Consider the following 27,306-nt stretch of genomic DNA (forward strand, 5'->3'; position numbering starts at 1 on the left):
ATTAATCTGAGCCATTTAAATGTTGCATAATGTTGGATTGCCTGGTATGTATCCCTTCACTGAAACTTACGGCATGTCCCCTTTGTTCATGTAACTGCTATTCACTTGCACCGTTTGTTCTTCCTCTGTGTCACTCTTTTTACTCCCTTCTGGGGCATGGGTATGTTTCACATTGATGGTATCTTTCTTCTGAGGATCAGTGCATTTTAAAAGCAGGGCCAATCTGAACTACCTTGCCCGAATTTCAGTATCAGAAAACAGAGCCTGGAGAGAGGGATATTTGCTGGATAGGCTTTGTCAAGATTAAACAAAAATGTTTTTTTAATTTAAACATTAGCTAATGTGATTTAAAACACCACTTGGCATTTACTGCCTCCTGAATTTCAAGTAATCCTGGGGCTTGTTCTTTCCAACACACAGCTTTCCACCCCAAGGCCCAGCGTACAGGGAGTAAGAGGAGCTGTTGATTTTTAGCTCCCCCAGTGCCAGTTGTGAGTTCAGGTTCAGCTTCTAGCCTGTCCTGGGGGAGGCTATTCCAGACTGATGGAGCTCAGCCTTAGGAGGAGGAGGTAGTTCTTACACATAATCATCAGCTTTTCCAGAAACTCAACCTTCTACTTCTATTTCAAATGCCTGGCTGCAGTCTAAACATTTCCTTGTACTCTTGGTGCTTGCAGCCCTCACATCCTTGTAGGCTATTAGGTGCTTCTCCTTTGTATTTTAAGCCACCTGATCAACTTTCCTTTTCTGCATGGAAAATTCCACTGCACAGTAGCTTAGGCTTTGGCATCTCAAAGGCCGAGAACGGAATCTATTTCTCCAGGATAACTGTAGGCCAGGAAGTGATATCCCCAACCCTGAAGAAATGCAGCTTGGCTTTGCATTTAACCTAAACTACCCATTCAAGATTTGGAAAGTGTCCTGACCTCCAGTAGGATTTGTTTCTAGTTTTATACTCATCACAACTGGCTTAAAACAGCACCATGGTTTAAATGTTTAAACCAGGTGAGAAAGCCTTTTGGATTATTTTTTTTTCCTAAAAGATCTGCTGTTAGAATGATTTTGGGGGAAGTTCTCTTGCCTGTGTTATACAGGAGGCCAGACTAGATGATCACAATGGTCCTTTCTGGCCTTGGAATCTGTGAAACCAGTCTCTACCTTGCACAGAGAAACTAGATCATGAAAACAAGTTAGTTAATTACACGTAGCTCTGGCTAAAGCTAGATCATGTGCAGAGAGCAAACTTCTCGCTGTGCTCCAGCGCATCACCATTTCTGAGTCCAATAATAGTCCTGGGTTACATACACAGAGGAAGTCACAGATCTGCACAGAAATTGGAGGGTAGCAGGCTCCCTCCCCATGCTGCTTCATCCCATGCCAAGTTGGTATGCGAAGGCATGGTCATGCATGTTTCTCTCCCACCCCATCTCAAGCCCAGGGGCTATATTCCATGGCTTAGATGGATTTGCAAAGGCACTATTCACAGCAAAAGCACATGTGTGTGTAAGTCAGTTACTACTGAAGGTGCAAAACACCTTCTAGGCAATGCAAAATAAGCTCAGCCCTGGTGTGTGCAAAGTAGTAGCGAGTCAACGATACAGAACTCAGCCAGACTGTTTCTTCCTGAGAGCCAGCACATGTTGTGTGACAGCACCAGTTAGCGGGCCGATAACGCCTCTCCGCTTCAGCAATGTGGCGCTCCTAGCAAAGTCAGAACTGCACCTAGCGTGGGGGCAGCAGGTCACGCCAATCTGCTTTTAAGATGTTATTTTAAAAGCACGTACTGCTCCCGTCATGGCTGAGCAACCAGTGTCCTAACTAGCCTACCCAGCGGGCTGGGGTGGCATAGATGGAACAAGCTGCTCAGAATGCAAAATTAGGTATTCAGCTACTAGAGTGATGGAGACCATACCACTGCCCAGCTAGAATTAGGCCACAGCTTGAAGGGTGACAGTGAGAAGACACACTGGGGATGGCAACCGCACCTATTATATTTGCCCAAGAGACAAGGAGGGTGGATAGGCTCTTCACTACATTTTTTCCCCACCAGCACACATGATTTTAACTCCTGCTTATGTCCTCCCACTACCCTTTCCCTGCCCACCAAAAGCCTAGGGGTTTGTTCTTTGTATCAGTACAAGTAGACTGAGGCTGAAGGCTCCCCCCCAACTATCATCTCTTCCCCCCTCGTCCCTTCCCAGATATACAAGGTTTCACTTTTTTCATTGGGGGGAGGGGAACCAATGTTTTTGGCAGACATTTTCACAAGCTTCTCTCCTTTACCCACCACCTCCTAGACAATATAGCTAATTATGTGGCAGCATGCTTTGCATGCACCATTTCTCAGTGCGGAGGGAACAATCAGGCCCCAGAAGAGATATGGCTTGCAGATCAGGGAAGTCAGGAAGCCCTGGTTTGGAACAAAGCCCGATTCATTCCTGATGACCAGTTGAAGGCTTTGGACTACAAATCTGTGCAGTGGTCATAGCAGTCACCAATTTGGGCTTACACGAAGTCTCGATGTGCATCATGACACAAAGTAAATTCATCGCAGGGCTCTTCAGGAGAGCCGGGCTGGAAGGCTATGCAAAGCAGCTATTCAAGAGTTGAGTGTTACAGATCCAAGTAAGACTCCCTCTAGTGGAGCAGCACCAGAATGTGAGAGCGAGTAAGAGTTAAGATGGGACAGCAGAACAGTGCTTCCATTTGTTATTAAAAAACCTAGCAAAGACTCACTTAGACTTCAGCACCAGCATGACAGCTCGGATGCGGTCAGGTGAAGTTAGCTCTCTGCCTAAATCAAATCTAGGCTCATCAAATGGCACCAGCCGATCCATGCATTACAGGTGCACCCACTAAGAAGACAGTCCGGGAGACTATTCAAAACCCATTACTGTATCACTAAGCCATTCCCTCTCAGAAGATGGCCATGCCCAGTGCTGTCACTCATAGTAGACAAAAGAGAAGTCCCAGAATCCAGCTCTGCTCTGATGTTTTTTCGGATGCTCCAAGCTACGATGGTTAACATACTTCACAAATTTCAAAGTCTCTTTGTCTCTGTAAACCAAGGCCAAGCAGTTGTTCTCTGGATTCACCGTCAGCAGCTAGAACAGACAAGAGGGATCTTGTTTTGGTGTTTTTGGAGGGGGAAGCAGGAGTTATTTTCACAAAAACAATTTCAAGATCTTATTCACATCAGGGAACCATCACCAAAATAAGGTACGTTACAGCAGATAGCTGGAGAATATCATGAACTTCTATGCTGAATACTGCCACCAATGGCATGACTCCAGCATAAGCCTGAGAATAAACAACATAGCCCACTGCATATTAAGACCCATCAGCTTAGGTTCTTTATTAGACAATTGTCATTTGCCTCATCTAAAAGGGGCCTAGCACTGACACAACATTACCATTGTTGTTATGGAAGCACCCAGGGGTCTCACACAGGACTGGAACCCTGTTGCGTTAGGTGCTGTACAGAAACAAAGGTAAAGATAAAATCTAAGCTCTTCAGGGCTGGGACTAAGACAAGCAACCCTCAGAAGAGATGGCAAGTGCAGTTTTTACAGACAGACATTTTGGGCCCAGCTGTGCACAATAATCACGGGCTACAGCCAAGATGGGGAGCATTTCATTGCTCCCCAATCCTGGAACTGCTGCTATGTTCTCCCATCCCCCGTGTAGGTTAGAGCAACCTCAGTGCTGCTCTAGCACTATGCACCTAGGAACGGTCTGCTGGCCAGGGCTTACGAGTTGAACACACCATGCTACTTACCTCTTCATCTTCACCCTTGGCAATGTAGGATGTAAAGCCACCATACTCTGCATCCCAATCTGAACAGGTGAAATAGGAGAGAGAGAGAGAGAGAGAGAGAGAGACTGACTTAGAAAGCTCAGCACTCTCTAGTACTCCCACTCACCCACCTAGATCAGTAGCATCTCCACCCTGCTCTCCAAAATTCTTGGGTACCATACTGCCTCCAGTTACCTATGGCCAGTGTTGTCATTCAGAGACATCGGCTTGAATCAATACACCTCACTACTCACCAGGTCCCCACATACCCAGGGGATTACTACCAACCTGGAAGAAGAGGCTAGACCCTCCCTGGGTTTCACATCCGTGGAACAGACACCTCCCTGTAACTAGGTGATTGAATAGGATACGCCTGGTGGTCCCCGCAGCATGCTCATGTTGACTCTGGCTTGTGCATTCCCAGGGCTGCTAGCAGCTGGCCAAGATGCAAAAATACTGCTGACCATTTAGGCTTAAGTTTTCAAAAGTGATGAGCTCGTGCCTGACTAGCTAGACCTGCAGATAATCTCCCACCCCTCAAATTCACTCGTTACTTTGGAAAAATGCAGGCTTCAGTATTATGTCTTTAAAAAAAAAAAATCTACACATGAATTTAGTGATAGTGTCACATGAAATGTCACCAAGGGAACAGCCCCTCCACTCTCCTGTGGGTGATCTCATCCCCCAGCCCCATGCTTGGAGTGAGGATTCCCATCAGAAACTCCCCCTACTCAGCTGGATGGCTTATACTGCAAGACATGTCTTGTTTCCCCAGAGGGCTGGCGAAGTGCCCTGGCCTGGCCCGGCCCGGCCCGGCCCAGGGAGTCAGAGAATCCATTGGGAAGTAACCTAGCGCTACTGCATGGCAGTACAGAGCCAACTACTGTGGGACTGGCCTACGTCAGCAATCCCAATCCTGCTGCGAATGATTATTAGCCGGGACGCCAGGTGACATCACTGAGAACTGGGAGAAAAGTAGGAAGGAGCTTTCTATTTAGAGAACAGTATGAAAGGTTTGGTGGCTTCAAAACCGCTGAAAATTTAACAGATGAGGCCAGATGATTTCCAACAAAAGTCCCCTTTCTTTCCCCTTGGCAGCAAGGAAAGGGAAGGCTTGGATCTCCGCCCACATACCTTCACAGCCACAGAAGAACAGCAGGTCCAGGGCAAACTCTGTCATTTGGGTGTCATGGACTAGAGTGTAGTGGCCATTTGTCCAGTGCCTCAGCTCCCCCATGCACATGGGGACACTTGAGCCTAGGGGAGGAAAGCAAGAGTCTAACCAGCCCGGGAGGATACAGCAGCTGCACAACAGCTAACATCTACCACCCCAAAGGAGAAGGCAGGCAAACAAGCTCTGCATCTTTATTTAGCCTCTGAAATACCTCCACTTTAAAGCAGATAAATTTGGGTCCGGCAGCCCCAGTGGGAGCATGAGGAGAGGAAAAGGCCATGGTCACATCAATTTCATTCCCAGCAGGCATGTGCCTTGTGTGTGCCATGTTTGAGGGGGCTGGGAGCTTCCATGTGATAAACACAGGCAGGTTATGGAGTCCAGCAAGGCTCTTACCAGCCTCTGAAAAATGGAAGAGCTCCAGGTGGGTTTCCTGTCTGTGGGACTTACAGCTCGAAACTTTAAAACCAGCATCCTCTGTGCTCTGCATGGACACCTAAGCTCCTAGGCGCTTCAACAGGAATAGGGTGTTGCCCCAAACTCCCCTCCCTGCACTGATGTACTCAGCCATCTCAGGGATGTGCAGATCAAGTTGTGGAAAGTGCTTTGGGATCCCTCAGGATGTGGAGAGACCTTCTATTCTCAGGGTTTGGCAGCCTCACAGTTCCTTTTACATTCGCACTCTCTCTCTCCTATACCCCATAGCCTCTTTCTCCCTCAGTCAATCACAATGTTTCACAACAGCCATAATGAATGGGAGTGGTTAAAAAACACAGAAGGGGAGGAACAGAAGTAGTGGAGGCTATGGGATAGAAGGCTAAAAGGGAGGAAACTGATTTCCATCACCACCTGTGCCCACCAGGAATCTTAGGTAATTTAGGGTGCAACAGGGTCTTTCACAGAAGAAAAATACTTGTAAGAGAATAGGAAAATGTGGGTGTAAAACCACATTACAATTGGCAAAGGGTTCAGGACAGGTGTGGTTCCTGAAGCTACTTAACTCTTTTTAAACAGTTTGACTAGATTTCAACTTGATGAGGTCACTTACTAAATCTGTAACCTGCAGAAAGTCATTAACTCAGGCCACTCCCTTTCAGAAGCAGTCACTGATTTTAGGTGTCCAATTTCAGACACCTTGAGCCTGATTTATACAGGTGCTGAGCATCACCATTTCAAACGAAGTCAATGAGAGCTGTGGGTACTCAGCACCTCTGGGAATTCAGGCTTAAGGTGGCCACTCAAAATCAGTTGCATCGGATGAAGTGAGCTGTAGCTCACGAAAGCTTATGCTCAAATAAATTGGTTAGTCTCTAAGGTGCCACAAGTACTCCTTTTCTTTTTGCGAATACAGACTAACACGGCTGCTACTCTGAAACCTGTCAAAATCAGAGGCCACTCTTAAACTAACTGTAGCCTTGGGGTGAAATCCTGGCCTCTGTGAAGGCAATGGGAACAAGGTTTCCATTCCAGTTCTTTTAACTCCAGCCCTGCTGGCTTTACTTACTGTTCTTTGTATCACTTTCTTTGGTTTGGGGGTCATTTTCAGGCTGATCTACTTGGTCAGCATCGCCGTTGGCCTTTTGACTGGTTTCTCCTTGCTTGGGTTTGGAAGAGCTGTGTCCAGTGCAATCTGCAGCCTTTTCTTCTTCTCCCTCCTCATCCTCATCAGAGGAAGCCAGGAAGTGCAGCTTTAGGCCTGTGAAGTTGGAGAGCAGCAAGAACAAGGCCTCGGAGCGGAAGAACTCCAGGCACTTCCTTAGGACATCCGGAAGGCTCCCCTCCTCAGCCTTCTCGTAACATCTGAAGGAGAGTGGGGATGGGATGAGCAGATAGCTGGTAAGGAGCCAGCATTCAGACTAAGGAGAACACCTGCTAGGCATCTCCCCGGCAGAACATGGCTGACGGAGTTAACCAGCAGGACACAACACTACCTTTTATTGGGTGGCCCTCGGCTGCTCCATGTGATGTTGTCTTTTCGCAGAGCTTCACACACAAACTGAAATTTCTCCCCCTAGGAGCCAAACACATGGAAGAACCCTTTAACACACAGCTGCTCCACAACCTTTCCTGTTGCATTAGGAGTAGCTGCTCAGTGCTGTTGTGCGAGGCATCCGGCTTTAGTTCTATGACCTGCCTTTGTCCCACGCAGCCCAGCCGGGGCTAGATGAATCAGAGGGCTGGGATGGTGATTGTGATCCTCCACTACCCTGCAGCTTGTATTATCAATTACACCTGTGCAGAACGGGCATGAAATGCTACTGGATTAGCATCCTCTGCCCTCACACAGGGAGAGCATTCCCCACTTTACACAGGTATATGTGACTGCATAAAGGGCCAGGCAAGGTGAATCAGACCCAGGACCCACAGCCTCTGTAGGGAAGCCAAGTCACAGAGCGTAGCCTCTACTGGTCATATATTTCACAAGTGGTGCAGCAACCCGTCCCCCCGTTCCCAGTGCTTCCTGGCCCGGAGACTAGCCTATATGACACAAGGACTCAGGGTAGGGATTCCACCAAAAACAGGGCTAGGGGACAGGAGGCAGAGCAGAGACGAGAGAAGGGAACACGAGGAGTTGGAGCAGCGTTTGTGGTTCAGTCGGGGTGTCCCTGTGCAGAAGAGGGGCTACAGTCTATATAACTTCAACAGGATAAATCGGGTAGGGTGGGGTGGTTGCAGCCACAGTTCCTCCATTCCTGCCTGAAGCCACTAAGAGAGGAGGAAGACCAGCTGGATCTCAGCTTCTGAGCTGCACAAATGACCCACCGCATTCACCACCAGTTTGTGTTCCACACAATGCCCAACCAGCACCCCAACCTGGGGAACAAGCCCACACACAGCACATCATCCTGGACCCACCTTAAGGAAGTTCTTCAGGAGAAGCTCTGATCGCTCCTCAAATTCCTCCTGGATCTGGGCTTGGGAATCCATGTCCAAGTAAACTGGGTTGATCCACTCGTACAAGATTTCATGCTGAAATAGAAACATCTTGATTTGAATGCTGGATTTGAGATTACACAGATAATGGGTCTTCCCCCCCACCACAACGGTGTAGGGCTGGACCATCCCCTTACTGCCCACGGCATTTGCTGCACTCCCAGCAGTACTGCAGCCATTTGCAATGGGCACAGAATTCCTTATACAAGGCTCTCACTAGACCTACCCTCTCTCCCCAAACCAGTCGCTACGAATACAACCTTGCACTTTTCATACTTGATCTCAAAGCCAATGAATGGATGAGGGAGAGGGGGAAGTTAACAAGATTCAGTTTTAAGCATCCAAGAGATTGCTGCAAACAACAGTGAGAAAAAGGGGGAGTTGTAAAATTCAAGGAGCCCACTGCCTCAACTGTGTGCCTTCTAAGCATAAGTATGCCACAGACACGATGGAGGCTGGGTGGCGGGCGAGCAGATCTATGCTTTTTGCTTACATCGTATGGGATATGTGGACTCCGGGGCAAAAGGGATTCAATGTAGCGGAGAGGCCTGGCCACTGGTGGGCCATGAAACCAACCACTCACAGACAACCGGCACTTCCCTTCTGTCAGAACTTCAGACACCTGGAATGAAAAGGTGAGGACTGCATTACGAGTAGTATCTAGTATGTGTGTATTATGGCATGCCTAACGGCCCCAACTGAGCTCAAAGCGTCATTGTGCTAGGTGCTGTACATGCACTTAGGAAGAGAAGTCCCTGTCCCCAAAGAGTTTACACTCTAGGCAGACAAAGGTCTGGAGACAGAAAGGATTATTGTCTGCAGTTTAGATAGGGGAAATGAAGTAAGATTAAGCGTCTTGCTCAAGTCTGTAGCAGGGCCATGAATTGAACCCTGATCTCCTGTGGCCCAGTCCAGAGCCTTAACCCCTGAACTATCTTTAGAACCGCTACACCCCTGGGGCAGAGCAGGAGCCAACAAAAACTATGGGATACATTTTTTGCTACTTAGTTTGCTGGATTACTATTTACCATGATCTGCCAAACTCAACTTTGATGTGGCTATCGAGGAAACACAAAAAAGGATGCCCAGGACAGGTACTATGGGAAGTAGTCACAGTCCACATTAATTTACATATGTTTATTTTTACCTTAAAGCAAAAGACCCAGGCATTTAATAGACTTTACGCTGGCTCCCTGCACTGGGGTGAATTCCAGACTGGTCACTGGAAGTCAGGGGCTTCTGTATTGTGATGAGACGACTGATTAGTGCAAAATTTGACAAGTGCTAGTCATGGCAATGTACTCAGGGTGAAATTAACTAAAGGCGTTAATTCCACATTTCAGGATATATAGTGTCCTAGGGGGCTTTGAGTAATTTGGGGTGGTGGCAACAACTCCCCAAACCATTTGATAGAAAACAAAGTGTGGTAGGTCACAGCTGTGCTAGGAGGTGCTCTTGTACACCAGCTCACATCCAAACTATGAAAAAAGGGAAGCCTGGACCAAGATTCAGAGATGTGTTTGGAAGTAACAGCAAAATGCTCCTTGCTGGATGTTTGAGAAAAGGGATTTTTGCTGACTTCTGCTGTGAGGGGTTTGTATCATGCTGACCCTCACTCAGCCATCCAATGGCAACACAAAGACACTTAGATTAATCAATGAAAGGGTCAAATGAAGAGATTCAATGACATTAAGTACTCTAGGGGGATAAGTGATGAACTCTGGGAGCCTTTGGCAAAAGCACTCCCAATACAGTCATCTGACTTTTTAAAGCCTATATTAACAGTGTCAAAGGCTGAATGCAGGACTTTGAATGTTGCTAAACACAGGACTAAATATCAGTTAGCAGGAGGCAGTCACAAGGCTAAGCTATGAATTCACATGGCTTTCCATGCCTACAACAAGTTGCCAACTGATAACAGCTTGGGGAATGACCAGTAGGGCTTTCTGTTTTTTATCTCACTTGTATCTTAAATAAACCCCTAAGCCATATAGCTGAGCTCACGGCTGGCCTATGTTAACACATTCTCAGTGCTGTTTCCCCGCTGACTCCTTGCTGCTGCGCGTCCCGCCCCATGGTATTCTCAGGGTTCCATGAGGTACTTTTATTTAGAACACACAGAAAGACCATGATGGCGGACACTGGAGCCAGGATGTTACTCAGAGCTTGATCTGAAGCCCTTGTCCTGCTCTGTGGCTGTACAGCTCCTAGCACAATGGGGCTGCCATTCTGGTTGGGGCCCCTTAGGGTACTACCACAATACACCCAATGAATGCTTACAGCAATCACACTTGGTTGAAGAAAGAAGAGCAGCTCCTTGCCTGGTGGAAAGAGACAGGAGACACTTCGAAGAAGGCCAGGGAATTCCATGAAGGGACTAATGACTTGACGACCTGCTGCGGCTGAAAGTGGCCTGAGCAAGAAAAGACCATACGTGCTCTTTACAGTCAGACATGAAATCCCCCCCGCCCCCCACAAGCCCCTTTATGCTAGTTCCAGAACCACTTGGGACTGGTAAGTCCTGTAGGCCACATAGGAGGGAGTTCCAGAGTAGGAAGCTGGCCTGGGAGGCCTAAATGCCCACCAGGGTGGGCATCTCCTCCTGCCTGGATCTCAGTCACTGAACAGTCCAGTTCACAGAGGGTACTGGGCAGAAGTGTGGCTACTAGCATCACCCCCATCCTGCCACCCTCACCTCCCTCTGCAGCTATGAGTCAGAAACAAAAGGTTGCCCTCTTCATCTGTAAACTTAATGACCCCCCATCTGCTTCATCCCCCAAAGCTAGTCCTAACTGAGCCATTACCCAGTAGCACAATCCGCAGTGACAGCTTCCACCTGTCTCACTCTGAGACATACACATCACAGCAATTCACCAGCCTTCAACTGAACGAAGCTGCTTCTCCTCAGCCTACCCTGTCTTAATAGTGGCTGCTATGAAGACACACAAAAGCAAAGTGTGAGTGTTCCAAATTTGTCCCTATAACTGACATCCTCAGACATACACAGCCAAGGGACCACAATCCTACCATCGGTGCTGTACAGGTCCAGAGTGCCCCCATCGCTCTTCTCCCATGGCGGAACCAGGTACAGGATGAAGGCAATTCTCCGTCCTTCCAGCTCATCATCATGGCATAGCAGGGTGTCTGCAATCACAAGCTTTAGCATGCTTGCACAGGGTTTGCAGAATTCATTCATTTCAGTGACCATTCCCCATCCCTGCACCTTTGAAAGCAAAATCCATCCCCTTCCCTGGAGCTGCATCCTCATCTGGCCACAAGCCCATCTGATTCACAGACCTTGTAGATGTAATTTCCTCTGGACTCCATTACAATTACATCAGCTGAACTAGTCCATCAAAGTGTGTAACTACAGGGCCCTCCTGCTACCCTCCTCTCCTCTTGCAACTGCTGCTACTGCTCAGTGAGAGGAAATTGCTCAGCTTTCCCGCATGATTCAAACACTGTCTCTTAAAGCCACAGTTGCATCAAAATGCACTTTGAGCGAGTTCCCTGCTGGCAAGAAACGCTGTCCTGACAGTGCTTGTGACTGAAGGTCTACTCAGCCAGGACAGCATGGGTGGTACCGGTGCAAGCTTCCTTCTCTCCACTCCATCGATCTCACTCAATCAGGAGAACCACTTCCAGGGGGAGGCTGGTGTCTGTAACTCACTCAGTCCTGGGCCAGCAAGGGGACCCACATGACAAGATAAGATAAAGGTATTAATGACAAACACCAGGAAAACCTTAACTTCCAGAATTTGAATCCTAGCCATCCTGGGGCCATTGGACTGGTCACAAACACTGGATTTCTTCAAAGAGGGGCGGCAGGGATGTGGGGGAGCTCCTGAGTTCACTGGGCCTGTTTAAACTATTAATAGCAAAAATATTCAGGTATATCACTTCTTCCATTTTCTGGCCACGACTTGCTTCCTGCCTGAATCTTTGCCTTGCTGGAGGACAGCTTCGAGGAGCAGGAGTTGCCAGGGAGCTTTGAAACTGGGGTCCCCTATGGCAATGTAATGCTGTCCTTCCCCTCAGAGGAGAAGGCACCCTGCTCACTTACCTGTATACTCATACTTCGCACAGGACAGGTCAATGGTTGGTTCCAGCTCCACTTGCGTAACTGCAGACAGCCACTCCCGGAACTCTTCAAACAGAACTTTCCTGAGAAGACAAGCACACAGCAAATGGGACATGTAGCCCCTCAGCCTAGGAAACCTTTAATGCTGAGGTGCTGCAGCACTGAGTGCATTGTCATGAACTATATTCAACTTATTGCAACTATTTGTAAATGCCAACAGTTAAAGATGTATAATTCCTGCCCGGAGTTTTGCTTTCATGGGCAACCCTACAACAAACATCCGGGAGTGCAGCCCCTATGCTGCTGAGAAACATTTAAAGCAACAAAGCAGTGAGAATGGATTTAGTCAGTAAGGAAAGAGATGAAAGTTTCAGACTTCTACACAGCAATTTTACAGTGCTAAAAAATAAAGAAGGGTTTTGGGGGAAAGGAGGATGAGAGGATTGAAATGCTAATGGGGAAGCAATCAAGGAGGAAACTGAGATTATCATTAGAACTAGGTGGATGGGGGAATCTATGCAATTTCTTCCCTCCTCCCCCAAAACAGTAAAGCATATCTTATACAGCTTGAGTTAACGAGGCACACAGTTTGGTGATAAATGGGGTTTTCGTTAAGAGACGATGTTAGATTTAACAAGAAAAACCAAACCAAACAAAAAGATGCATCAGGTAGGCTATATCAGGCTTTTAATGAGAAGCTCACAAAAAATTTTTTTAAAAAAGATTATGCAATATTATCAAATGTGCCTTTTTCTGGTATTTTTTCCTGAAATGTTTACTGTAAACTTTATAAAAATAGTTATAGAAAGTTTTTTTACCAAAAACTATTTTTGGTAAACAAAAAATTCTAGCAATAGTGTTTTTAAAAAACTGTCCCAATCAGAAAAAATAATCATGAAACATTTATGAAAGAGAGTCCATTTTCAACAACCCTGAAACAGGGTTTTTCACAAATTTTTCACAAAATGATTTTCATTTTCTGGCCATGTTCCTTTTAGACCTCTAGAAAAGGGTGCCTGATCATTTGCCATGATTTACAGGAGCTACTTTACCTTAATGCTGAGATGTGAGGCTCTTTTCTCTTCTTCAGATCATCAGACTACAGACATGCATGGAAAATAAGAACAATTATTTCATTTAGACTCTGCTCTAAGTCACAGCTGAAATAATAACTAAGGACAGTACTTAAAATAAATATTTCTAGGACCATCATCAGTGCAACTTTTCTGCGACGATTCTGGGAACAGGAGTGCAGAATGGAGGGCAGAGGGCCATTGCAGGCAAAAGTGGAATTAAGTAACCCAAAAGTTATTAGGCACAGTGCCACCATCACCAATACAAGTTAAAGGTCTCAGGACACTGGTCCAAGACTGTGTAGCAAGGTTGAGTCACTAACATGCCAAGGAAGTGTCTGCACTTGGGAGGAGAGTATCTGTATGCTAGAGCTACCAGACCTCCAAAGAACCTCTATGTTCAGCATTGTACAGGACGTAGACATAGGAATTTCTCATTCAGGTGACAGAGATGGAGCGACAGTCAATTTTCAGAGGTCTGGGGTGAAGAAACCAGAAAAGGACTACTACTGTCTAGTATTTAGGTTTAAACCTGCATTCTCCTGTAGTCAGTCTGCAGCTCTAATTCTGCAGAACTCATCAGTAAATACTATTTCATGTTCATATGGGTACAGACAAGCAACACAGCACATAAACAACCCCAAGAAGAATGGTCTTCCTTAGACTTTACAGATTACAAACTTCAGAGTGCAATAGGAGGGAGCCTGGTCACATAAGACTGGGACATAGGCCTTAAGGGGTTTCACTCCCAGCTTTTCCATTAACTTGAGATCCCCTACAGACCACAAAGACAATCACAGCACATATGTGGGCATGGCAGAATTCAAATTTTAAAAAAATAATTTCAACAGATAATATTAAGATTTTTAAGATTTTTTTTTTATTGCACAGTTGTGCAAAATTATGGGATTTAAGGATTTTTACCCCCGTGTTTATTCATTTGAATTTTCACAACTGCAGGAAACTGAAGGGGGTTGGACAATAATTATTTAATGACAGTAGACACTGATATTCAAAAAGTTAAAGCTTTATAATAATTAAAACACAAGTTGTCAGTGTCACTTGTCAAAATATACCAAGTAAATATCTTTAAGTCAAACTCTAATAAGTTGTCAAGCAGCATTTTTCTTACTTTGCCTATCTGTAAATTTCTATTATTATTATTGATGGAAATATTTTTGTTGTTTTTTTGTGTATGGTGAAACAGAAATTTACTGATAAAAATCTAATCCTTCCAAGCCTAGATGTGTTAGATAGATATAGCCAAGTTTTCCAAAAGCAGCCACTGGTTTTGGGTGCCTAACTCAAAACTGCTTGGTTCTGATTTTCAGAGATGATGAACACCCCAGACTTCAATTAAAGTCAGTAAGAGCTGCGTGTTCTCAGCACTTCTGAAAACAAGTACCTCGTTTTAGAAGCCTAATTTAGAGCCACTCAACAGTCAGTATCAGAGGGGCAGCCCTGTTATTCTGGATCTATAAAAGCGGCGAAGAGTCCTGTGGCACCTTATACAAGCTTATATAAGGTGCCACAGGACTCCTGGCCGCTTCAACAGTCAGTGGCAGCTTTTGAAAATACTTGCGGTAGCCTGTGGTCTGGCTTATCATTTCCAGGCCTCAGCGCTGCCAGCTGTTAAATGGCGGCACCCGCACATTCTGCGGGAGCATCTTAATGGGCTGAGCTCACGTTTGTAAGCCCTTAAAGAGGCGCCGACAGAGGGGCCATGGAAATGCACAGCGTCGCTGCCAGAGGTGTGCCGCCGTGTCAGATTTGGGCCATTCGGATGAAGACGCAGAAGGTTGGTCCTGTCCCGGAGAAGCACCTGTTTGAACTTGTACAAATCGTTGCACTTCTCGTGGAAATCCAGGTCCAGGAGCTCCGTCTGCAGCCCGTCCAGGAAGCCCGGGCACTGGAGGAAGTTGGGGATCACGCAGTGACAGAAGGGAACAGGATCCACCGCGATGGCCTCTAGGACGGTAAATAAGACACGGTGAAGCCCGGGACGCTCCGCGCAGCAGGACAAAGCCCAGCCCCCCGCTCGGCCCTGGCGCTAGGGTCGTGGCCCCCCCGGGCCAGCCCTTGCCCGGGCTCCCCAGCCAGCGGGGGCCCGGCTCCCGCCCCGGGCAGGAGAGAGCGGCCCGGCGCGGCTCCCCGGGTCTCGGTACCGTGGTTGAGCGGCTCCCTGCAGCCCCAGGCGGCCCCCGCCTTCTCCTTCAGCGCCGGCTCCCTGATGGCCGCCGAGAACTCCCCGCGCACTTCCCGTTTGTCCCGCTTCTTGCCCGGCTCCCCCGGGGAGGGGTCCCGGGCCCGCGACCCACGCCGCGGCCCACTCATGGGGAAAGCGCCGCCCGGCCCGCGGGGCTACAGCAAGCCCGAGGCGGCGCCTACAACTCCCATCATCCCTCGCGCAGCCACCGGAACCAATCGGCCTGAGCCGGGAAGGGCAGAGCAAAGCTCTGATAGGCCTGGGGGTGGGGGAGGGCAAGGCTACATCAGCCAATAGGGACGCTGAAGGATCCTGCGGCGGGAGCGGGATGAGCGGCTAGAAAGGCGGGCGGCGGAAGAGGAGCCGTAGCCGCGCTCTATGGTCCTGGCGCTCTGTGCCTTCGTCTCTATGGTTCCCCTTTCCGGCGCGCGGGCAGGCGGTTCCGGCGCAGCCACTGGCGGTGTGTGTGAGGCCTGGCGGGGATGTTAATGGTGGACGCTGCTCCCGCCGCTGAGCAGCAGTGACCCAGCCCCGCCCGCTACCATGTCCGTGGTGCCGCCCAACCGCTCGCAGACCGGCTGGCCCCGCGGGGTGAACCAGTTCGGCAACAAATACATCCAGCAGACCAAGCCGCTCACGCTGGAGCGGACCATCAACCTGTGAGTGCCCGGCCCGCGGGCGGCCCCCCCCACCCCGGCCCCCGCGGGGCCAGGGCATCCGCCTGTGAGTGCCCGGCCCTGGGGGGGGGGGAGGCCCCGGCCAGCCTCGGGCCCCAGCCCTCCCTGCACTCCCCTCCCTTGTCTCTCTGGGAGAGACCCGCCCCAGCTCCCGGGGGAGGGAGAAAATCCCCTCAGTCGCCGGGCGCTGCTGCCGCTGGAGAAAGCCACCAACCCTTCCTTCCCATCCCCCTGCTTGTACCTCAGCCTCACCTCCCCCTGGGGGCACCCCCGACCCGCAGGGAGGAGCTCCCTCCTAACCCCATCCGCGCACGCTGGGGAGGGCTGGACTCGCTGGGTAACTGGGGAGGCCTCTTTGCAGGCTCGTGGTCTGGAGGAGACTTTCAGTCTCTGAGGAGAGGCTGGAGGTGTAGATCTAGTGAAATTTAAGAGCATGTTACTTTGGGAGCCCTGCACATCTGTTCTTCTTAGGTTTTTTTATTGCATCTGCCACTGTAGTATCTGAGCTTGAGTATGGGACATAGACGTTTGTGCCCCACGTGTGTTCACTGTTTAGTGTTTGCTGACTGTACAGTAAAAATATGTAATATCTGGACTACTGGGAGCTGCAGGATGCAACATGGTTTACACCGAGTATCAAAGATGTATGTGCTAATGTGCAATAAAAATATTTTCTTTGTGTAACTGCCTTAGTGGGCCATCTCCTGAAGCAATCTTTGCTTTACAATGGACAGCACATTCTGGTGCTTTCTTCTTTGATAGGTAGATTTGTGAAGTTGCAGTAACAGCAAATAACAAATGTAATACTCAACCGTTAACAATTAAACACTCAAAAAGACAGTTATGCATCACTTTTTATATAGTTGAGTTTATTCTTACAGCCCAAAGGGATGACTCATTTTAAAAAGTGAAAATGTTAATATACAGGGTTTCTTTCTGGAGGGAAAAAAATCAACAGGAAGTTCTGATTCTTTGGAATTTGTGTTATCAGTACAGGTGGATTTTTTTTTTTTTTTTTTTGGACCCAGGTTAAAGAATTTGATACATTTATAAAGTGTATAGCATTGCTGTATGGCAAATATAATCTTATTTTAGAGACTGAATTGGAATTTAAGATTTTGGAATAAATTAAGTGTAAGAAGAAAGTAGTGATGAAATCCTAAAGCTACAGATAAAGAGGAGAAAATGCAGGAGAATGGTAAAGTGGATAATGAAGACACCAGTGATCAGAAACAAGGGACATGGATTTGAGAGGATGTTCATTAAGAGCTTCTAAAACTAGAGATGCTTATAAAATAGCAGTATGCATGAGAGCAGGCTTTGGTATTCAGAGGGCTAGCCTTTGTGGTTTCTGTGCAGGGGAGGGGGGCTGGGGTGGAGGGAATTCCAAAGTAGCAATGAATTTGGGAAGCTGTATCTAAGATTAAGGTTGTAGAAAAGAAGAACCTAAAAAAGACAGATTTCAAGTTGAATGTTTGTAATTACTCTAATAGTCATTAAATTGAACTGTGACTTATTTATAAATGTATATTGGCATATTTCATCAAAGCACCTGCATACCACAGATCAATAAAATCAAGTACAAATCAACAAAATATAATGGAATGTCCCCTGCTTATTAACAAACCCATTCCCTGTTATTAGAATGAGTGTTCAAAAGTCTGTTAAACGGATTTTTAAACCACAAGTTTAAGATCTCTCCTAACTCAGGCAGTTGGTTTCAGAGATTCAGTTGGTCACAGAGGTATGGGCTCTTTACCTGAGTCTCTTACTGCCATTTGCAGAAAGCTTCAAACCCAGGACCAGTTACTGAGTGTGACCCAGCAGTTAACTCTTGTGGTGGCAGAGGGACAGTCTCTCACATAAGTGGAGCCTAAATCATAAATATTTTGAAATCAGTGATCGCTAACTGTGCAACAACAGTAGCTGACCGTCAAGATAAAGTACTGTGCACTTGTGCATGTGAGATCTGGATTAGTCTTCATGACATAGTAATATGTGGTGTTTTTTTTTTTTAACCCCCCCTTCCCCCCCAGGTATCCACTTACAAATTATACATTTGGCACGAAGGAACCCCTTTATGAGAAGGACAGTTCAGTGGCAGCCCGGTTTCAGCGCATGAGGGAAGAATTTGACAAGATTGGAATGAGGCGGACTGTAGAGGGTGTTCTGATTGTTCACGAGCATAGGCTGCCCCATGTGTTACTGTTGCAGCTAGGTACAACGTTCTTCAAACTGTAAGTGTGTATTGTTGGAACTTGACATTACAGTAACATTTAGTAGAATCACAAAGCATTACCAAATACCAGATTAGTCGTACAGCAAGTGTACAAGCTGCTCAGCTGTGCTAATGGAGCATGGATTGAAGTGTGAAATCCAGCTGTTGCAAATGTTTATACAGGGAAACATTCTGAATCATCTCTCTCCTGCAGAAAATTGATGATGAGGTGCTATTAAGTGTGCTGACTTCTAGTCTTCGTTGTAGTACACATTATCAAGAGGAGATGTTTTTAGAATTCATCACCAGTAATTATTATTGTCCCTGAATGAAGGGACATGATGAAGATAAATCATGTATAAACACACTCCGTTAACATCTTAAGTCATTGAGGCTGAATTTTAAACATATAGCTGCTTATAGATTATCCTGTTTCCTTGCTATGCTTTTCTTGATATGGAAAGAGAAAGTAGATGAATTCTTGTAAATTTCACACAATTCTGAATTAGAGGTGGGAAAGACCTGATGGGTTATCCGGACCACCAGACCAGAGCAGATTATCAGCCCACAGTAGCTTACCTTCTAGTTTTTGTGCACTCCTACAAGTGTGGTGTGTGTTTTTTTTTGGGGGGGGGTTTTGGGTTAAAAACAAATGCAGGCGCAATGCCTACAGCTCAAACCTACCCTTTTCCCATTTTTCTCAAATCATTAGGCCATATCTGTTAAATTTTTTAGCTAAACTGTGTCCTTTTGAAAAGTCCTAGTAGGAACAGAGCATGTTGTTGTTTATCACGTTTTACTGAAAATAAGTCATTGTAGCCATGAAAAAACTAATTGGAGGTGATCGACTCAAAAAACATAGTGACCATGCATGCTACCCTATTTAGTTTTGAAGTTGTAATAAATCCAGTAAGGTGAAATTTGAAAGTTCAGATTCTTTTGGCTATTTCTTCTGTTAAGAGCTTGCAAGTAAGTTTGTAAATTCCTAAAACTGAAGAACTGAGACTCCCTTAAACTTACCTGTGAATATATCTGTAAATAAAATAAAAGATATAACATTAGTTCTCATCATTAATTTTTCACAGACCAGGTGGTGAACTCAATCCAGGAGAAGATGAGGTAGAAGGACTCAAACGTTTAATGACAGAGGTATATTGTCTTCATTTTTCTTTTCTTGTTACAGTTGATGTCCAAATGCAATTGAATGTTGAATAATTCTTGAATGTTTTTTAGCCAAAACATTATAAATAGCCTTTTTGCCATTCCTAGCCTTTTGAGTGCTTCAGTGATTCCCAACTAACTTCTTTCTGGTAGTTCATATAGTATGATATACTACTTCATTCATATATTTGTATTATGATAGTGCCAGAGAGCAGTGGTGGATTAGCCACTGGGCAACAGGGCCCATGCCCAGGGGCACCAGCCAATTGGGGGTCCCCAGAAAAATGGGCTCCCTGGCACCCTGACCTGCTCTGCCCACTTGGCGCTCCTGGGGGAGCGCGTCTAGGTGCGTGGGCTTGCCTCACTCCAACCACTTGGCACTCCCAGAGGGGAGTGGGGCAAGTCCTCGTGCTGTGACCCTGTCCCTGGCTGGAGTGGCGGGTGGAGCGGGGAAGCCCTGTCCCCGGCAGAAGCTGGGCTGGTGGAGCAGGGGGCTTCCACTTGCTCCTGGCCCAGGGCCTGAGAAAACTGCAATCCGTCTCTGCCAGAGAGAAGCAGAGTTGTCCAGTGCTTAGGGTACTAGACTAGGACTTGAGGAACCGGGGTTCAATTCCCTGTTCACTGCAGACTTTCCTCTGTGACCTGGCACAACCTTAGACAGGTCTCTCCTTAGCCTCCCCGTGCCTCAGTTTCCCATCTGTAAAATGTGGTTAACACATCTTTACTTCACAGGGGTACTGTGAGGATAAATACATCCGATTATGTTGCTCAGATACGGCGGTGATAGTCAGACCCAGTCAATGATCAGGGCCTCATTGTGGATGACTGCATCCAATTCAGTTGTCCTCTGGTATCCTGAACTAGATGCTTAATTTATACACCAGGGAGAACACATTACTTAGACAACTCCTGCGAGTTCTGATTTAAATGGCTTTATATTCTAGCTCTTGGGGTCAATTACACTCAATTGCATTTGTGAACCATATTTTCAAAAATGTTTGTAAAGGCTGATCTACACTGAAAAGTTACATCAGCATAGCTGCATCTCTCGGGAGTGTGCAAAATCCCTCTCTGAGAAATGTAGTTAGGCCTAGTTTTATACTTTGTCTGGAACATGAGGACCATATATCTATCAATATATTGGTTAGTACACAAGTATTCTAACGCTAATATAAGACTACTTTAGCTTGGCTCTGAATTGCATTAAACCCTTATTACAGCATCCCTTAATGCTTCAAGTATCTGGTTCCTAAGAGTACTAGCAATGGAACATGTAGAAGTTTTTTGACTGCAACTGGATTTTGACAGATACTGGGACGTCAGGATGGAGTTCAGCAAGACTGGGTGATTGATGACTGCATTGGTAACTGGTGGAGACCAAACTTTGAACCTCCACAGGTGAGTGTCCATCCCTGCATAAATTTTGATATTTAAAAAATAATTAGCAAGGTATGTTTCTGCAAAAAACCGAGTCCATATACTAATCAACTTATTTGGGCAGCCAGGGCATGTCAGGTTTCTTTTGTTGGGTTTTTTTGTTTGCTTCAAGATTTATTCCTTTTTGCTGGCTGCACTTTATTCCTTTTGCTGCGGCTACAGTTGGGGCTTTATTTTTCCAGAATGTGGTGTCCTTTAAAGAATATCATCTCCCTTTAAACTTTATTTTTAATTGTTTAGTGACGATAACGTGCTTGGCACTGTGGTTCAGTTTCTCTTGCTGTCCTGGATTGTTCTTACCTGTTTCCTAGTTTCATATGGTGATCTCATTTTGAGACTGCCAATGTTTTCTAGACTTTGAAAATTTAACTGTGGGGGCTCAGTGTCTTTCGTAATGTTTTATAATATAGTTTTAAAAAAGGTGAATAAAGTTGTATCTGAGGTAGTTCCTTTTCGTCATATGTGTGATTGTCCTTCTCTGTGACTCATTCCTGATTCTTTAAGAAGCACTTACAGATCACTGTGTACTTTCAGAGTGCTGTACAAACTAATTAAACTTTTTTTCCCCCTCAGTATCCATATATTCCAGCTCACATTACAAAACCTAAAGAGCACAAAAAGCTCTTCCTGGTTCAGCTGCAGGAAAAGGGTAAGCATTTGTAGACAGAGGTTCTAATCCATGTTTTATTTTTGTGTGTGCAACTACTGAGACAACCATTACACATTTCATATTGAAAACAAATGTGGTGTTAAATTGATCTTAATGAAAACAGGCTTGTCATCTGTAAAGCAAGGTCTATAAACAAAGTTTCATAAGCGTTCTGCTAAAGAGAATGGGATGGGAGAAATAAAGGATCTCATGCCCCGAATGCAAAAATAATTAAAATGTAGTCAATGATTAGTTCTTTAAAACTCGGCAGCAAGCATGTACTGTTTAGGTTTTTTTGTATTTAATCTAAATTATTTTAATAGATTATAGTAACTTTTTAGGCCACAACATAGGCTGACAAAGTGGGTGAGGTAATATCTTCTATTGAACCAATATCTGTGGGTGAAAGAGATAATCTTTCAATCTTCCACTGACACAGATTGTCAATTTCAAATTAAATTTTAAATAGGATTTTTATATATAATTTAAATAAAACCAATATTTAAAATGTTTGAGTAAAAATATCCAATTTTCTTGAGGTTGTGTTTTTTTTTTTTTTTTAAAAAAAAATCCACCCTGATTTTTAGTCCTCATAAACTGGGATCCTTTGCCAGGATAACAGGTGGGATAGGAGTGCATATGTACGAAATCCCAGCATTCGAGCTCCACCTCTAACTGTGTAAAATAAGTCCATTGGAACACTGTAGTTCTGGATGACAGTGAAGTGATTTTGTATTTAAAGGGGGGAGGGACCCTCAGTGAAACCATAGTTTGAAATTGTTTGAAACAACTTTTCCATTGTTAATACTAACTTGGATTCATTTTTAGCTTTGTTTGCGGTCCCAAAAAATTACAAGTTGGTAGCTGCACCGTTGTTTGAGCTGTATGACAATGCCCCAGGATATGGACCTATCATTTCCAGCCTTCCTCAGCTTTTGAGCAGGTATAGTATGCTGCAGATTCACAGTATAAGCAGCTACTATGCTGACTAATAAATTTCTTAGCATTTTTATAATATATTTGAGGTGCATCACTGCCATTCAGATAAGAAATATGCATTCCTTAGTTTTCTCCTTTACTGAAAATAGTTTGTACCTCATCAGGCTTGAGTTCACTGATCTTACTCTTCGTGTCACCTGTGGTGGTGTTGAGCATCTACTCAAGTAACTTGCCATGCAACCCACAGTGTAATTTGTCAACTGTCAGTAAAAGAGGTTCCATTCTTTACCAGTCATGTCCACCCGGTTGCATGGAAAAACCTTTGAGATATCAGAACTGGTACCATCCTAAAAGGCTTGTACCATTCTTACTCTTTATTTTTATCTCCCAATTTATCTGCTCTCAGCCTTTGCAACTGTTGGTGTAATTTTCACTTTTCCTATGTAAAGACCACAAAGGAAGTCTCTTCCAAGAAACTAACAAAATGCTGATCTTTAAGCAGGCACAGGTTGTATTACTGTTAATCACTACTCTTGCAATAGCTTAATCAGAGCTGAAGTCCCAAATCTCTAAACTTGGGTTCCTAAGCAGTTGTTAAAAGCAAGGACATCTGAAAATTAAGATCAATACATACTTGACGCAGTACAAAGAAGATTTGCTATTTCTTGCATAATGGTTTCTGTGTTCACTCTGCAAACTTCAGTTTTAAGAGTTTATAACTCTTGTGTGAAGCTTCTTGTTCAAGCCTGACACCGGACATATGCAGTATTTGTCCAATAGCAATTTTCTTCCACGCTATAAGACTCCCCCTCCTGCCCCCCCCCCCCCGATGGAAACAAAACTCGCATAGCTTCTCTGTCAGAGAAAAGCCGATTTTGAAGGTTCAAGAAGAATTAGTTCTATAGGATTGGATCTCTTACTATACTTGTATGTAAAGCTGAGGTTAGGGTCTACCTGGTGTTGACCGTTACTGGCTGAGGTACAAATACTTCTTGACTGGAAATCTCATCTTTGCTTTCTGTCAGATGTGAGTTTGTTTAGCTCAGAAATAAAATATTGCCTTCTACATATTAGTGATGAAAATAAATCTCTTGCATGGTATAACTGTTTTTTATTTTAGATTCAATTTTATTTACAACTGAATTCCCATATACCTGAAGAGTGTGGTAGAAGAAGCCGTCTCTGTGAGCACAGCTTTAAGATGTAGAGGGAAGAATACATGTGATGCAAGGATTTTTTTTTTCCTGAAAACTGCTAAACTTTCTATTGTCTGAATAGCAAAGTGAATCTCAACTGTGTAGATAGTGGGATGTCAAATGTGATTCAGTGTTTTAATCACTTTTCATTGTAATAGTCACCAGTTTTTTTTGTACAACATTAAACAAAATAGATTGGATTATGTTTATCTATTTCTTATATTACAGCTATTTGGAATGTGTTACTGAAGGTGGGTGAGAAATTAAAGCAAATGCTTTCTTCCAGGGTATCGGTTGAGGGAAACAGTAGGTCTAGATAATGGCGGGGGAGGGGAAACATTTCAGGGAGGGCCCAGTATGTTAACTGAGCATTCAAGCTTGTGCTTTCATGAGCAAAAAGCTCACATGGGGGAACTATCCTGATGAGAGTCTGAAACCTTTAAGAGAAAATAGTACTCAGAGTTAAGGTATGAGTGATTTAAAAAACAGTAGCCCAGTAATCTGCCTTATGATTAGAATGGAAATGCTAAGTGGCAAGGTGGGCCATTGCTATAAGTGAAACTGATGTTGACTGGTGTGTGAACTCCACTGCTCATTACTGGTGATCTCAATGGAGTGATCTGGAACACAACTGATTTCAATCAGAAAACCTTTCATGGGACTGTCCTATATTAATGGGATCCAGGTAAAATAGGAAAATACCCTAAAAAGCCTTAAAGGAGCACTTTTCTGATTGGTCATGGGGGCAGGGCTGTAGAACTGAATTTAGATTAGTAACTGCATTGAATATGTATCTGTCCAATCCCTGGGAGCTGTCTCTTTACTGAGCAGAGCTCCTATAGTTTAACTGGTTTCAGAGTAACAGCCGTATTAGTCTGTATTCGCAAAAAGAAAAGGAGTACTTGTGGCACCTTAGAGACTAACCAATTTATTTGAGCATCCGATGAAGTGAGCTGTAGCTCATGAAAGCTTATGCTCAAATTGGTTAGTCTCTAAGGTGCCAGAAGTTTTCCTTTTCTTATAGTTTAACTGTATACTTGTTTCTTCTTAAAAGGATCCATTGAGGCTCGCGGATTTCATTTTCTCAATTTACCTCAATCTACTGCCTGTATTAAACATATCCAAACAACTAGGATTCTCTTTTATGGGTGTGTCAAATTATTTTTTAAAAGGTATCTTCTATAAATTGGAATAAAGGGTACACTAAAACAATACATGTCAAGTGATTTCCTAATGGTACCATATCCATCCATAGTATGGACTAATGGCTAATTTACACAATATGTCTGAGCTACACTAGGAACAAAAAAGACAATTTAAACAAAACTGCCTTAAAATATATTGTGCTGAAATGTTGGGGAGGGGGAGGAGATACGGGGACTCTATTGTATAGGAACTTTATTTAAAAAACTGACTACATACTTTGTGCCTAACGCTAGGCTTCTGAATAAATTGGTTTTATTTTCTGAGGTGTAGAGCTCTCACAAAAGTCGATAGGAACTGCAGCTGCTCAGAATCTCAGGTCACTTCTATTTAGGAGTTTCGTTTTAGGCACCCAGATTTGAAAACTGCCCTTGGCTTCCTGCCCCATCATTAACCTGTACTATGAGGTCTCTTCCCTGTCTCACTTTTCCTTAAATTACTACTGAACTTCTCCACATCTAAACCGTACTTTGTAAGGAGAGACAACATTTTGGGAGAAACCCCCAGTTGGGATATTAAACTTATGGATTAATTCTAAATTCTGTTTTGGCTGTATTGCTCCCTAAGACAGAAGCTGATTGCTATTGTAGTTGTCCCCAGAAGAATTAGCTAATAGTCTGTGTCCCAGCTTCTAGCTTTTGACATTACTACAGGTGAGAAAGGTCCACCCTCTGCTAACCTGATGGCTTTGGAGGATCTACCTTGTGATGATGAGCAGGGGAACTGAGTCCTGCAGTCTGTGGGAGTTGCAGTTGAGGGTATGTTGTGTGGATGTTTGATGCAGGGTTAGGGAATATGAACACAAAGTGGAAAGAGCATCTAGTAACTTTTGTAACAAGGAGAGAAAGGAGTGGAGAAAAATCTTTGATCCTCTGAAAAGCCCAAGCTTAGTATGAACTTAATGTAAATAATGAGCCTTAATTTCTGTTTCCTCATTTTTGAGGAATGATTTACCATAAAAAAACAAGGGAGATAAACTTGGGTCTAAAATAAGGGGTAGGTGATTAAATGTTAAATTTGCTGTCTGAGAGGGTCTACATAATGCCTGTTGCAATTTTTAATTCACACTTTTTAACATCCTAGACCTGAACAGAGAACAAGAGTGTAAGTTGTCATGTAGTTGCTGAGGAAAATCTCTTGCTGGACTGTAATAAGCAAAAAATAGAACTGGTGGAGCAGCCAAAGCTGCATGCCAAATAAATTCTTGCAAATGGCATGTAAAAATAAATACTGAGTGTTCGATACAAGAATTGCCATGAAGGATACAGGTAATTAAGTTTGACATAACAGCCTAAGAAGGGTAGGAATTTTAATATTACATGAGCCTCGCAGTGGTACAGAAAATAAGAGACTAATTAGTTTTAAATACTTGGCCGATGTGGTATGATGTACTACTAATTTGAAGGAACAACCAATTCCCCTTTTTTCCACTGTGGTGGACGCTAACCAATATTGACTGCAAAAATAAAATTGCAAAATGGACTACTGCTTCAGTGCCATCATGTGGCAAAAAACAAGCCCAGTTCCTCCGAATTAGCCATTGGGTGACCATTTTAAAAGCTAAGAAAACTCAACAAATAAACCTTACACATGGGAGTTAAAAATAAGCTAGGGCTGTGAAGTGATTAAAAAAATTAATCACGATTAATAGTGCTGTTAATAATAGAATATAATTTATTTAAATATTTTTGGAAGTTTTCTACGTTTTAAATATATTGATTTCAATTACAACACAATACAAAGTGTACTGTGCTCACTTTATTTTTTTTATTACAAATATGTGAAAAAACAAAAGAAATAGTATTTTTTTTCAATTCACCTAATACCAGTACGGTAGTGCAATCTCTATCATGAAAGTTGAACTTACAGTTATAGAATTATGTACAAAAAACCTGCATTAAAAAATAAAACGTAAAACTTTAGCGCCTACAAGTCCACTCAGTCTTACTTCTTCAGCCAATGGCTCACACAAACAAGTTTGTTTACATTTGCAGAAGATAATGCTGCCCGCTTGCTTACAGTATCAACTGAAAGGAGGAACAGGCATTCATATGGCACTGTTTGTAGCCGGCATCGCAAGATATTTACATGCCAAATGCGCTAAAGATTCATATGTCCCCTCATGCTTCAGTTGCCATTCCAGAGGACATGTATCCATGCTGATGATGGGTTCTGCTCGATAACGATGCAAAGCAGTGCGGATGAACGCATGTTCATTTTTATTATCTGAGTCAGATGCCAGCAGCAGAAGGTTGATTTTCTTTTGGTTGTTCGGGTTCTGTAGTTTCTGCATCGGAGTGTTGCTCTTTTTAAGATTTCTGAAAGCATGCACCACACCTCGTTCCTCTCAGATTTTGGAAGACACTTCAGATTCTTAAACCTTGGGTTGAGTGCTGTAGTTATCTTTAGAAATCTCACCGTGGTACCTTCTCTGCGTTTTGTCAAATCTGCGGCGAAAGCATTGTTAAAATGAACAACAGGTGCTGGATCATTGAGTCTGCTATAACATGAAATATATGGTAGAATGCAGTTAAAAGAGCAGGAGTCATAAAATTCTCCCCC

At 44.5% G+C, this 27,306-nt stretch overlaps 2 protein-coding genes across 2 annotated transcripts; one reads left to right on the top strand and one right to left on the bottom strand.

The window, feature by feature from the left end:
• Positions 1-288: 288 nt before the first annotated feature.
• On the bottom strand, positions 289-15,462 carry OGFOD1 (2-oxoglutarate and iron dependent oxygenase domain containing 1). Its single transcript, XM_048817162.2, has 13 exons — positions 15,224-15,462; positions 14,881-15,026; positions 13,038-13,084; positions 11,968-12,068; positions 10,932-11,048; positions 10,226-10,317; positions 8,398-8,526; positions 7,827-7,940; positions 6,902-6,981; positions 6,475-6,770; positions 4,931-5,053; positions 3,779-3,837; positions 289-3,104 (listed from the first exon to the last, which is right to left on the bottom strand). The coding sequence occupies exons 1-13, from the start codon at positions 15,390-15,392 to the stop codon at positions 2,943-2,945; spliced, it is 1,635 nt and encodes a 544-aa protein (XP_048673119.2). The 5' UTR covers positions 15,393-15,462; the 3' UTR covers positions 289-2,942.
• A 219-nt stretch (positions 15,463-15,681) lies between these two features.
• Positions 15,682-23,741, top strand: NUDT21 (nudix hydrolase 21). The gene is made up of 7 exons (XM_048817163.2): positions 15,682-15,923; positions 17,978-18,178; positions 19,245-19,308; positions 20,629-20,718; positions 21,331-21,406; positions 22,235-22,349; positions 23,466-23,741. Exons 1-7 carry the CDS (start codon positions 15,808-15,810, stop codon positions 23,485-23,487), a joined length of 684 nt encoding a protein of 227 aa, XP_048673120.1. The 5' UTR covers positions 15,682-15,807; the 3' UTR covers positions 23,488-23,741.
• Positions 23,742-27,306: the final 3,565 nt, after the last annotated feature.

This window comes from Caretta caretta, chromosome 12, assembly GCF_965140235.1.
Source record: "Caretta caretta isolate rCarCar2 chromosome 12, rCarCar1.hap1, whole genome shotgun sequence".
NCBI lineage: Eukaryota > Metazoa > Chordata > Testudines > Cheloniidae > Caretta > Caretta caretta.